Source organism: Alligator mississippiensis, chromosome 1, assembly GCF_030867095.1.
Source record: "Alligator mississippiensis isolate rAllMis1 chromosome 1, rAllMis1, whole genome shotgun sequence".
NCBI lineage: Eukaryota > Metazoa > Chordata > Crocodylia > Alligatoridae > Alligator > Alligator mississippiensis.
Genome location: NC_081824.1, coordinates 38,445,136 through 38,458,069, shown reverse-complemented (window position 1 = coordinate 38,458,069; position 12,934 = coordinate 38,445,136). Strand labels below are relative to the sequence as shown.

Sequence of the window (12,934 nt, the reverse complement as noted above, 5' to 3'; positions counted from 1 at the left end):
AAAAGAAAAGGCCATTCTTCACTTAGTTCTAAGCAGTGCACAGGATTTTGTGCAAAGGGTATGTATAACTGAGCTGCTTAACAACAGTGCCCACAATGCAATAGGGTTTGGCTTCCATGGAAACAGAAGACTACACCCAAATAAGAAAGCTGGTTATACAGAAGTTAAAGAGGGTGAGGGAGGGGGGGCTAAAGAGGTAAGGAACTTGCAAGCAACATGGGAACTACTTAAGAACACCATATTGAAAACACAGCAAATGCGTACTGGAAATTAAAAACAAATGGAAGGTGGACCAAAAGAAAGTCAGCATGGTTTAATGCCAGAGTTACCAAGGCAAAAAGCAGAAAAAAAAGGCTTCTTTCAAAAAGTGGAAATCAAATTCTAATGAGGAAAATAAAAAGGACACAAATCAAATGTAAAACTGTAATAAAGCAAACTAAGGGAAAATTAGAGGAGAAACTTGCTACAAACACAAAAGGTAACATTAAACAATTATTTAAGTACATTAAAAGCCAAAGACCTATCAGGGAGTCAGTTGGGCCTTTGGATGATCAGGCTCAGTGCTCAGCATCCATCAAAAAGGCAAACAAAATATTAGGGATTATAAAGAAGAGAACAAACAAAACTGAAAGTAGCAGTATGCCCCTTTATAAATCTGTGGTGTGACCACACCTTGAATACTGTGCCCAGTTCTGTTCCCCACACCTCAGGAAGGATATAGAAGAACTAGGGGAGGTACAGAGAAAGGGCAACAAGGATGATTCGTAGTATGGATGAGACTTCCATATGAGGAAAGACTAAAGAGGATAGGCCTACTCAGTTTAGAAAAGAGATGCTTGAGTGGGGTTTACAAAATACTAAATGGTGAAGGAAAAGTAAATAGGGATTTATTATTTACTCAGTCACAGTACAAGAACTAGGGGTCACAAAATGAAGCTAGTAGGCTGTAAGTTTAAAACTAACTAAAGCAAGTTCTTTTTCACACATCGTGTAATTACAGTGTGGAACTCCTTGCCACCAAATGCTGTGAAAGCTGACAGTTTAGCCAGATTCAAAAGAGGATTGTACAATTTTTTGGAGGAAAGGGGCATCAGAAGCTCTTGAGCATGGGAGTTAGGGATATAGCCTCTGAACTAGAACTTCTGAGACCTTAAATGCTGGAGTCTGCAAGTGAGAGAGGAACAATGGGGAAAAAACCCTAGGCATACCCAATTCATTCTCCCTTTCAGCATCCACTCTGTCTCCCTGTGTGACAGGATAGTGGGCAAGATGGACCTATGGTTAGACCCGGTAAATAACAATTCTTATGTTCTTATGGCCAGGGTTAACCTGGGGTTGGTTGTCATACCTGACACCTGCTGTAGCAGCAGCATCCTGCTCCCCCCCCACTCCACTCTGCACACCTGAAGGCTTGAGTCCCCCTTCTTCCATTTCAGCGCCTCAGTTTACTGAGCAGCTGGGATTTGTGTGCCACACACAGCAGTTGCCCATGGCACTTGTGCTATGCATGCAGCAGCTTGGTCACTCCAGTCTACAGCATGCCATTTAAAGATGACTAACATACGTATGGAAAACTGCCCAAATACTAATAAGAAAATCAAGTAAGTTTAATTAATAAAATACCTACTTTATCCAATAGTAGTGTGTCAGATTCATCCCTGATATAACTCCAACAACTTCATAAACTGAACTGTGTTTGAACTAAAGCCTTATTTTCCATATTTTCAAATGCACTATTGCATGAGCAGTGATAATGCCATGTTGTTAAGCCCTTCCATCCAGCTCACACTCTCAAAATATTAAGTCATCTCTGCATTTTTTTAAACTCTTAAAAAACTTAGGTCCTCATTCTGCAAACATTTATGTATGTGTTTAAATGAAAGATTATTCATGTTTAAGGATCAGGATCATTTTAACTGGGGTTTCAAGTAAGTGAATAATTTGTCACCATCTGTGAGGTGATAAACTCCCTGAAATCCCACTGAATATCTTTTTGCATGAGGTGTATGACACCAAAAGTAACTGTTGGCATTGCATGCATATGTTACATGTATAGTTAATAGTTTTATTTGTATGAAGGTGGGCTATATGAGGATATGTATGTTTCTGGTTGAAATAATTGTTTTAGTTTCCTGAGTACAGCAAACTCAAACTTCATGTTAAATAATTCTATTACATTCTAAACACAACTTCTCTAATTATAGCAGTCCCTGTAAATTTGTTTTTAGGGGGGGCAAAGTTGCTAACTAGCTTCTAGGATTCCTATTTTACTGTCTGAGCAAGACTAATGAAAAATGTGAATCACACTTTCCACATAATTTAATGAAATCCTTCATTAGCGAGAAATGGCATTTGTGTTCCATATTTAATAAGTCCTTTGTGCCTGGAAAGTAACTCTCTTAATTTCTTAAAATTGGTACCAATCTAGTTAGCATTACTGGATGATTACTGATTGCTATGCTGCTGGCATTTTCACAAAAGAAGCAATTTCAAATGACTATTACAAACAGCATGCTAAAACAATTGCTGGAGTGGAATATGTCATTATTTTAAATCTTTCAATTAACATGTTCTGCTTTTGTAACCCTGCAGCTGACCAAACAGGAATGTTATTTATAGGAGATGCAATAATACAGGTCAGTAAATGGTTTATTTATTTTATACACACATTTGTTTCATGTACAATTTTACTATTAATTTTATTAAATGATTCCATTCTGTGTTCACTTTCAGGTTAATGGCATAAATGTAGAAAAAGCTACCCATGAAGAAGTGGTAAGTTATGTTTCTTTCATATTTAAAAGGTTTTATTCTTTTAATTCTGTCTGGATTTCATTGTATCTAGTCACCACTGGGTACAGTTTAGCAGTAGCAAAGCTAGTCAATATTGTAGTATCTTGAGATTTGTAATGTAGAAACAACTCTTTATTACATACAGAAACTCATATACAACAGTTTGTGGTAAAGAAATAACAGTTTTTACTGTTCCCTTTGCAAGGGTCTTGCGGCTGTCCCGTTTCTGTTCTCTCACCCGGACGTTCCTGCTGACCACGTTTTGTGAGATGCCACACTTCCGCTTTGTATAATATCCTACCTAGATTAATGAGATTAAGATAACAACTATTACAAACGCAAACTAACATGTCTTGATCAATTTGTTTGGCAGTTTCAGAAGTCTTCTAGTTCTACTGTATCACAGCCTCTCTTGTCTGCATTTGAAAGTTGAGTCTCCTGATTGGGGGGATGGATCCAGATGGGATGTGCAGCATGGTCGCACCTCCCTTTGAGCTCTCTCAGAGCTCACTGGCATGTTAATGGAGTTTCTGCTGGTAGCTCCAAGGCTGATTGCAAGCAGCTCCAGGTCCTTCTGTTGTTTGTTCTTCCACTACTCCCTGAATTCAGCAGCAGGGGAAAAAGAAAGGATGAGCAGCAACAGCAAAGATGTGCAGCCCCTGCTTTGTACATTTCTCATTGTGGCTCTTTTGCATGTTCGGATGGATGCGTTTGCTGCACAAATGTACTGCCCCAAACTTTATTTTCTGTCCCCATTTGCTATAGTCTCCTCAGTTTTTGGCTAAAACTGTAGTTCAATATGAATTTCAAACCATAAACTAGTACATAAAACATAATGTCATGTCATGTTCATGTGATTCTGTGTGGTCATCTCAAACCTGCAATCTCTTCATCAAGTGTTTTGTCACTTGCTTTAAGGATTAAGCAGTACACTACTATAAAGTTTGCATTACATAAAAACTGCTTATAGTCACAGAAAATAAGTGTTTCATCACAATCCCTGTTCCTGATATTTTATTTCCAATACATGAAAAGTTGCATCCACATAAACTGTTCATGAGGCTATGAGCTGTGAAAACTTCATAGAAACCCACATGCCTACATGACGCTAAACAAGTTCACTGTTTGAGAGTCAATGTTGCAAATAGGAGCAGTATGCATTTCTTAATTCCTCTGTGGTGTTCTTGAAAAGATCATTTTCATATGCACTCACATTGTAATCTGAATATGTTGAAAACATTGAGAGAGATCTGAGAGAGATTTTCTACCTATAGTGTTACATTGTATCCAGGATCCGAAATATGTTGCACTGCCTGTTTTATATAATCTGAATGCAGTGCATGCTTGTGTACAGCTCCTAGCACACTAGGGCCTTGGTTCATGATTTAAGATCTTAGATTCTACATTAATACAAGGCATTAGAAGTAATCCCGTTTCCTTCAGTAATGCAGATTCAGTCATGGAGGTTTGATAAACAATCTTTATTGGCAGTTTAGGTACCTATATTTAAAAGATAGGTCCTACAGGGATAGAGAATTCACTCTGACAGTATGAGAATGGATCCAACAGTTTTCAGGACTGAGTCTTGACTGTACTTAGAAATAGAGAATATGTTTGAATAATTAGACTTTTGAGATGTAGCGCCAACAATATAGTATCCTGTTGAGAAACTAGGAATACTGCTCTGAAGTTAAAGTATGGTTTAATGTTATGTTTAGACATAATTTATAAATGGCAAGCTCTCAGGGAAGAGATGTGTGTGTACAGCGCCTAACAAAATGAACCCTGATTTGGAATGAGTGCTCATAGGGGTTACCAAAGTATAAATATTGGAAACAGTAAACAATACATTTTGTATTTAACAAACATTAATTAGCCTTAGTCTGTACCTAACTATTTTAGCTTGGCTTTTGGTGATAAAGAGTAATGTATTAGAGCTGGGACAGGAATGGGAGGATTATAAAATGTGTAACCCTCCTGCAAAGGGGTGCGGCAGAGGTGGTTCAGTGTCCCCAACAGTACCAAGGTTTAACAAGAGGGTACAAACAAGTTGAATTTATTTACAGCCATAGTCATTAGAATACATGTTATATAACCCATGGAACCCTGCATGGAAATCTGATGACAAAATTACCCCTTTCAAAGGTGCAACTTAAAACCCCAACTCCAACAGTCTCATAAGGACCCTGTGGGATGAGAATCTCCACCTTGTGTACCACCCAACCTCTTCCAGATGGCACGAGGACTTTCACCACTTTACAATCACTCTGACTTCACTACCTTCTGCAGCCTTTTAAGTATGAATTACTAGGCACATCTACACGAGATGTTATGCCACCGTAGTGACGAGCTATGGCAATGTATTTCATCACTACAGTGAAGTAGCATTGGTGGGCACAACTGTGACCAAGAAAACCGTAAGTACAGGATCAAAGTATATTGATGCTACTGTACGGAAGGGTCAGAAATGACCCGTGCAGTGCTGGGACTGTGCAGTACCAACTGTTAATGCGCAGTTATTTAGTACTTGCTAAAGTGCACAATCATTTAGTACTTTATGAACTACAAATAACTGCATATTAATAACTGCGCAGTCAAGTGCATGTGTAGACGTGCTGACTCTGTAGCACCAATCAATTCCTCTCTCTACTGGGGTCTCCTGTGTGGGGAAGTCAATCCTTCTCCAGCTGCTCTCAGATCAGGCTCCTCCACAATCTCCCTGCGGCCTCTTTCAATGGTTCTGGGAGTATAGCAGGGAGCAAAGCCTCTCCCATGCTCTAACTGTGCTGGCTCTGGGCAACATGACCCTCATGTAGCAGCTCCTCTCTTCTACTTCCCTTCCTGCTAGCCCTCCAAGCAGCTTGTGGGGGTGGGTAGCTCAATTCAGCTCCCTGAATCTGGGTTTTCTGGGTTTAGAGTGACCCCACCCCTCTCTGCTTAAGCCCTCATAGCCCAGGAGCAGCAGTTATAAAAGGAATTGTGCCATCCCCAGAAATTGGCACAAAAAGTAAAGGCGGGGGGGGGAGGAGAATCCAACTTTTATGTAGAAAATCATAGGGGTTTGGATCACAAGCCAACAGGCCAAAAGGAGGGAACAGGTAAAGAGATATTAATACTACGGTAACATATACTCAGGACCTTAATTTTCCCCCCACACCTCTGGAGGTGTCCCCAGACAAGCCTTTAATCCCTAGAGCACTCAAACAGCAGCCTGCAGCTGTCCCTAAGTCTGAGTCCAGCTCCTTCAGTTCACAGTCCTGGCTGACTAAGCCAGTGAGACCTCCAGCTCAAGCCACTGTGCACTCCTCTGTGTTGGGCTGACCAGGTTCCACATGCAGGATGCCCTTCTTCCCCTTCCTACAGCCTCAAGCTTCTTCTTCCTTTTTCCCTTGCCCAGCCCCACACTTAACCCCTGGGGGTTTCTGGTACTTATAGTCCAAATTAACAGTCAGCATAGTTCTGTGGACTGCCCCCAGTTTCCTCCTGCTCTTATGCACATGCTGTTCACATTACAGAATGTTAGAATTTCACTTCTAACTATAAATCAGGTGTTGGAGATATGCAAGAAGCACTTTATTTATACTTAGCAAATGTAGGTAAGAGTTATTTGAAGAAATAAAGGATTGTTTCTTTTGGCTAGGGACAGACATTCATAAAACCAGAGCTTGAATTGATTCAATCTTTGCAGGTTATTCTAACCTGCCTGGATTGAACCAATTTGCAAGTGAATAGACATTCAGGAAATGCATGCAGGTACATGCCTGCAGTGGCTCAGACTAGGCATTGGGGGACACTAGAGTAGCCCTTGACTGCAGGGAAGCTGTGCTGGGGGGGCGGGGGAGGGGGGAGGCATGGCAAGCCCCGGCAGCAGCCTCAAGGAACTGACCAGAGAGTTTAATGCCCTCCTCCCTGTCCCACTGGACAGGCCTGAGCCAGGTCTGCCTGGTGCTCCCCCTTCACCGCTGCAGCGGCAGGGGTGGGGTGCAGCCAGACACTGGCCAGCATGGCCTCTTGAGGCAGAGAGGGCAGGAGGGGGGTTTATTCCTCCCTCCACCCTCTCTGTCCCTGGGGGACCGCAGCCAGGGTCTGCCAGCCCTGACCACCGTTGATTGCTCCCTGCACAGGGTGAGCATCAGGATAAGCTCCTTCCATGTCTCCTTCACCAGATGCTGGAGGGAGGGGGGAATTAACCCCCCACTCTGCCCCTTGCCTAAGCAAGTCATGCCAGCCAACCTCTGGCCACACCCCCGCCTCTACCACTGGAGCAGCAACGGGGGAGCAGCCCTGATGGGAGCAGTAGCCCTTCTCTTGGTTTCCCAGAAGCATAAGCCTCTTCCTGGCTGGGGGTGGGGAGAATGTGCTGTGGCCAAGAGCTGGGGTGGGGGCAGAGCTGCTGCAGACTGCTCAGGGTGAGCAGTGGCACCCGGACATGGAGTGGTGGTCATAGCCCCACAAACCCTCCCTAGCACCTATACTCATTCTGCGCAGTTTGTGACAGCTCTGCCTTCCCTACAACACAGCCTCCTCCCCTCAGCCCCACCAGGAAAAGGCTTGCACTCCCCAGGAAACCATGAGAGGGACTACTTCCCCCATCACAGTCCCTGTCCCCTTGCCACTTCAGCAGCAGGGGTGTGAGCATGGCCAGAAGCCTGCTGGCATGGCCCCCTTAGACGTGGGGCACGGAGGGGAGTTATTTTCCCCCTCCCTCAAGCATCTAGTGAAGGGGACAGGGAAAGAGCTTATTCTGCTGCTCATCCCACATAGGGAGCAATTGATGGTGGCAGAGGTGGTCAGGGCTGGTAGTCCCCGGCTATGGTCCTGAGGGGGCAGAGATGGAAATAAACCCCCTTCCTGTCTCCTCTGCTTCAGGGGGCATGCTGGCCAGTGTCTGGCCATGCTCCCACCTCTGCTGCTTCAGTGTCAAGGAGGGAGTGCTAGGTGGACCCCAGCCTGGGTCCGAGCCAGTGGGGCAGAGAGGCAGGAATTAAACCCCCTCCCTGGACAGTTAACTTGAGGATACTGTCAGGGCTGACCACCCCCTCACCACTGGACCAGTGAGTGGAGAAATGCCTGACAGGGTCTGCTGTGCCCTTGCCTGACAGACTCCACTGGGGTCTATGCTGGTGGGACAGGGGAGGGAATGAGATATAAACCTCTTCCCTGCCCCCTTCACCTTAGTGGGGATGGCATCTGACCATGCCCCTGCTCCTGCCTGCCTCTGCTCCAGATAGGGAGAAGAGGGGTGGGTCAGCCCTGCTCTGCGAGATCAGAGAGCACAGCTAAGCCCAGGGCTGCAGAGCATACTGGGATGCTGGGGGTCTCTGGTTTCAGTTAAACCAGGAAGGGATCTGGGACAGTAGTTGCATAAACTGGTTTGAGCTCAGTCATTTAAGTCTGATACTATATTCAACCAGGTTTATCTTAGTCATTTTGAAAACTGGTTTATGTTCACAGAACTTATGTTCTGTTAAAGGTTTAAACCAATTTCTAACCATTTAAACCAGTTTATGTGTAAATTCTGTCCCTAGCTTTTGAGTTTAGTAAAGTTTCTCAAGAGAAACCAGAGATTGCTTTCAACTGGACAGATAAAAATTAAAGCTTAAATGGTGAAAGATGTATATACCCTTTTCCTGTTAAAGCCTATTGGCACTAATTTTTAGGAAACTCAGCATCTATATGTTTTTTCTTTTCAGATTTTAAAGAATTTTAAGAATACAGAATAAAGTGATAGGACTGAGAACAATTCACTTAATTCTATTTGAAACACTCATTCTGATAATATTATTGAAAAGTATTCAAGAAAAGGGCCAACCCACTCTGTCCTGTGTTCTGAGGAATTGTGTAAAAAGCAGATGTAATTTTTTTTATGAATAGATCATAAAGATTACTTAGTATTGTAATGGCCAAGAATTTGATTGGGCCTTTGGTTTACTCATATTTAAAGGTTTTCTGTATTTTTTTTGTAGCACTGAGATGGCAAGAGTCTGTCTTATCATAATTACATTGGAAACTTCTCATTGGGGGAAAAACAAATTCTTATCTCTTCTTGATTGAAAATGGGAACTTTTTGCAGAGATACTTCATTGTTTTACTTATGGAAAAACTATAAAACACTGAGTTAATTTTTGTTTTTAACTACAAAACACATTTTTTGGGTAATTCCTACCATGTACTTGTCAGGACTTAGATTTATCATAATGATAAATATGAGAACACTTTTCTACTATCCCTGAATATTACACATCAGAGACTAGAAAATTGATAAGAAAAACATTTACTGGGTTAACTTGCAAAAAATATCATCACACCCTATATTGTCTAATAATTCCAGATAATTATTAGATAAGGATACTTTGCCTTATTTTGCGTATAGCGAAACTACTGGGCCAAATCTGGGTAAGTACGTACTGAGTAAATATGTACATACGTACTAGGTAAGGAAATACTAAGTAGCACTCATTTAGGAGAGTGGGGAGTCAATCTCTGTAATGTCTGGAATTTCTCAAAGCGGATGGTTTTTTGACTTGTATATTCCATAGATCAGTCTGAGACCACATACAGGTGTTAAATTTCTACTGGGTGAATCACCACTATCCTGGTAGCAATTGCCACCTTACAGGCCTTTATGCCATTTCTCCCCAAGGAAATGCATCTTCCCAATCTTCGTGGTCCCAATCTTCAAGAAAGGAAGGAAGGAAGATCCAGGGAATTATAGGCCAATTAGTCTGACGTCCATCCCTGGAAAGATCTTGGAGAAAATCATCATGGGATCCATCAGCAACAGGCTACTGGAAGGCAACCCTCTGAGTGCCAGCCAACATGGCTTTGTTACTGGCAGGTCTTGCCTGACCAACCTTGTCTCCTCCTATGACCAGGTAATGCATTGCCTGGACAAGAGAGATGAGGTTGATGTCATATATCTAGATTTCAAGAAAATTTTCACTTAGTCTCCCATAATGTCCTCATGGTGAAGCTGGGGAGCTGCGGCCTTGACCATCTCACGGTCTGATGGCTGGGGAACTGGCTCTGGGGTTGGACCCAAAGAGTACAGAGAGAGTCCAAAGGAGAGCCACCCATATGATCAAAGGCCAAGAGGGCAAGCTTTATGAGGAGAGGCTGAGAAACATAGGACTCTTCAGCCTGGAGAAGAGAAGGCTCAGGGGGGACTTGGTGGCAGCCTACAAGTATGTAAGTGGGGTGCATCAGCACCTGGGAGAACAGTTGTTCACCAGGGATCCCCAAGGGATAACAAGGTCTAACAGCAAGAAGGTCTAATGGCAACAAAGTCCTGGAAGGCCAATTTAGACTGGACATAAGAAAAATCTTCTTGCAGTCCATGTATCCAGGGTCTGGAATAGTGGTGCAAGCACCTACTCTGGACTCATTCAAAAGATGTTTGGATGTTTAGCTTGCTGAGTTCATTTGACCCCAGCTGACTTCCTGCCTATGGCAGGGGGGCTGGACTCGATCTTATGAGGTCTCTTCCAGACCCTAATGTCTATAAAATCTATGAAATTGTAGCAAAACCCCCAGTTTTTCTTTTTTAATACATATATATATATATGATAGATTTGTATTCCCTTCCCCAATTATTTCTGGCTTTTCTTTCTCCCCCTCTCTATTCCCTATAGACAAGCATAAGCGAGCTCAAACTTAGGATAAGCTTTAACATTTTTATTTTGGTAGTAAGTTTTTAGTTTTGGATATCCACTGTTTTATATTGTATTATTATTAGGTTTGTATTGATTCTTACTGTTGTATATTGTATTATTATCATTTTTGTATTGATTTTTATTGTTTCATATGGATATTGTATGGTTTAGGCCTGTGTTTGTAAGTGAACCAAAGTAATGTCAAGTTTCCATTTTGTATGTCAAGTCTCCATCTTGTGTCCTCTGCCCAGGCATCCCCTGTGTTGCAGCTGTATGAGTCATGTACCCCTCCCAAGTAAATTGGTTCCCGGATGAATAAGAGTGATTGGGAATGATTGAAATACAATGGTAGCAGGCCTCTACTGAATGGCCTGTAACAACCGGGTCATCACCTCGCATTGATTCATCCAGGAACCATGGACCTCACCCAGGAACAGAGACAAGAACCCAGCATTTGAAAGACAAAAGACCCTGCAGAACCAGCAACTCTACTGTTGTACCCCACCATTACAGACACCCGAAACTGCACATCCCTGCATGAAGCACACATGCTCAGTACACTGGGGCTGACCCTTGCCTGGCCATGCCTCCTGTCACTAAGGTCACACAAGGTCTGCCCCTATAAAAAGGGGCAGTGAAGACAGACCCAATGGGATGCCTTTTCCATTTGGACCAGCACCATGCCACACCACCTATCCACACAGAGGCCCTGCCAGCGACCCCGCTCTGGACACCACCTACTGGACATGGACCCCTTTCCAGCCTGGATAGGTAGCTATCACCCCCCACCCCCTCTTCAACCAAGGACTTGGACTTTCCTTCTCTTCCCTACCTGGACTCCAGCCCTTCCACTGAGTCTCTTTCTCCTGCTGCCATTGTGAGCGTGTGTGTGTGTGTGTGAGAACCAATAACTTCATGGGGCTGTGTAGTGTGTTGTCTGTGTAATAAAACTGTTATTTAGACCTCTAAATTGGGTTATGCTTTACTATGGTTTGGCTCTGCTCCAATCTCTGCTCCTCGCCCCGGTAACTTCTGTCTCATTTCTCCCTCTCCTGCTTCTGGCTCGCTGCCACCTCCAGCACCTGTCCTGAGCCCCTCTCTGCCTCCAAACCCCCTGTTTCTTTGCCACTGTCTTATCCCCACTGCCTTTTCCCCTGAGCAACCAGGTTTCTGCCTCAGTTTCTTTCCTGGCTGTCTCCTCCTTGCAACAACTTATCTGCGCCCCACCCCGCAATATCTCAGCTGTTTGCCTCAGTTTCCAGCCCCAGTCTACCTTAAGTAAACTCAAGCCTCAGTTCCTCAGCCAGCTTCTCTGTAGTCCACCAGTTTCATAGTTTCATAGTAGGTAGGGTCAGAATGGACCTGAGCAGATCATCAAGTCCGACTCCCTGCCATGGCAGGAAAATGTACTGGGGTCAAACGACCCCAGCTAGGTGTTCATCTAGCCTCCTCTTAAAGACCCCCAGGGTAGGAGCCACCACCACTTCTCTTGGAAGTTGGTTCCAGATCCTAGCCGCCCTGACTGTGAAGTAGTGCCTCCTGATGTCTAGTCTGAATCTACCCTCTGCCAGCTTGCGACTGTTATTTCTAGTCACTCCTGGTAGTGCTCAGGGGAACAGGGACTCCCCCAATGCCTGCTGGTCCCCTCTGACTAGTTTGTAACAGGCCACTAGATCCCCCCTCAGCCTTCTCTTGTGGAGGCTGAACAGGTTCAGGTCCCTTAGCCTCTCCTCATAGGGCCTGCCCTGCTGCCCCCTGATCATGTGAGTGGCCCTCCTCTGGACCCTCTCCATGTTGTCCACATCCCTCTTGAAGTGCAGCGCCCAGAACTGGACACAGTACTCCAACTGCGGCCTGACCAATGTTGCATAGAGGGGGAGGATCACCTCCTTAGACCTGCTTGAGATGTATCTGTGGATGCATGACAAGGTGTGATTGGCCTTTCTGACCACACCCCCACACTGCCGGCCCATGTTCATTTTGGCATCAATAATGATTCCAAGATCCTTTTCTACCTCTGCCCTGACAAGAAGGGAGTTCCCCAGCCTGTAGGTATGCTGCTGGTTTTTCCTCCCCAGGTGCACTTGAACTTGTCAGTGTTGAAACCCATCCTGTTCTCATCCACCCACCCCTGTAACCTTTCTAGGTCTGATTGCAGCCTATTCCTCCCTTCTAGTGTGCCCACATCCCCCCATATCTTAGTGTCGTCTGCAAACTTGAACAGGGTGCTTTTTACCCCCTCGTCCAAGTTGCTGATGAAGATGTCAAACAGCACGGGTCCAAGGACCGAGCCCTGGGGGAACCTACTGCCCACATCCCTCCAGGTCAGAAATGACCCATCCACCACCACTCTCTGGGAGTGGCCCTCCAGCCAGTTAGTGACCCATTTGACTGTGTAGATGTGGATGCCACAGTCCCCTAGTTTTTTAATCCCAGTTCTAATCCCAGTTCTAGCAACTTTCACTCCCTACACTTTAACTCTCTCTCTC

General features: G+C 44.3%; 1 protein-coding gene and 1 long non-coding RNA gene across 2 annotated transcripts in view; both read left to right on the top strand.

Moving 5' to 3' along the window:
• SNTG2 (syntrophin gamma 2) overlaps positions 1-12,934 on the top strand; it is a 625,784-nt gene that overhangs the window by 343,873 nt on the left and 268,977 nt on the right. The window contains exons 5-6 of the mRNA XM_019492704.2: positions 2,593-2,636; positions 2,734-2,775. Coding sequence (XP_019348249.1) covers positions 2,593-2,636; positions 2,734-2,775 — 86 coding nt within the window. The remainder of the gene's footprint in view (positions 1-2,592; positions 2,637-2,733; positions 2,776-12,934) is intronic.
• LOC132251193 (uncharacterized) lies at positions 3,061-11,415 on the top strand. The gene is made up of 2 exons (XR_009463087.1): positions 3,061-9,668; positions 10,697-11,415. It is a non-coding gene; the product is annotated as an uncharacterized LOC132251193 (long non-coding RNA).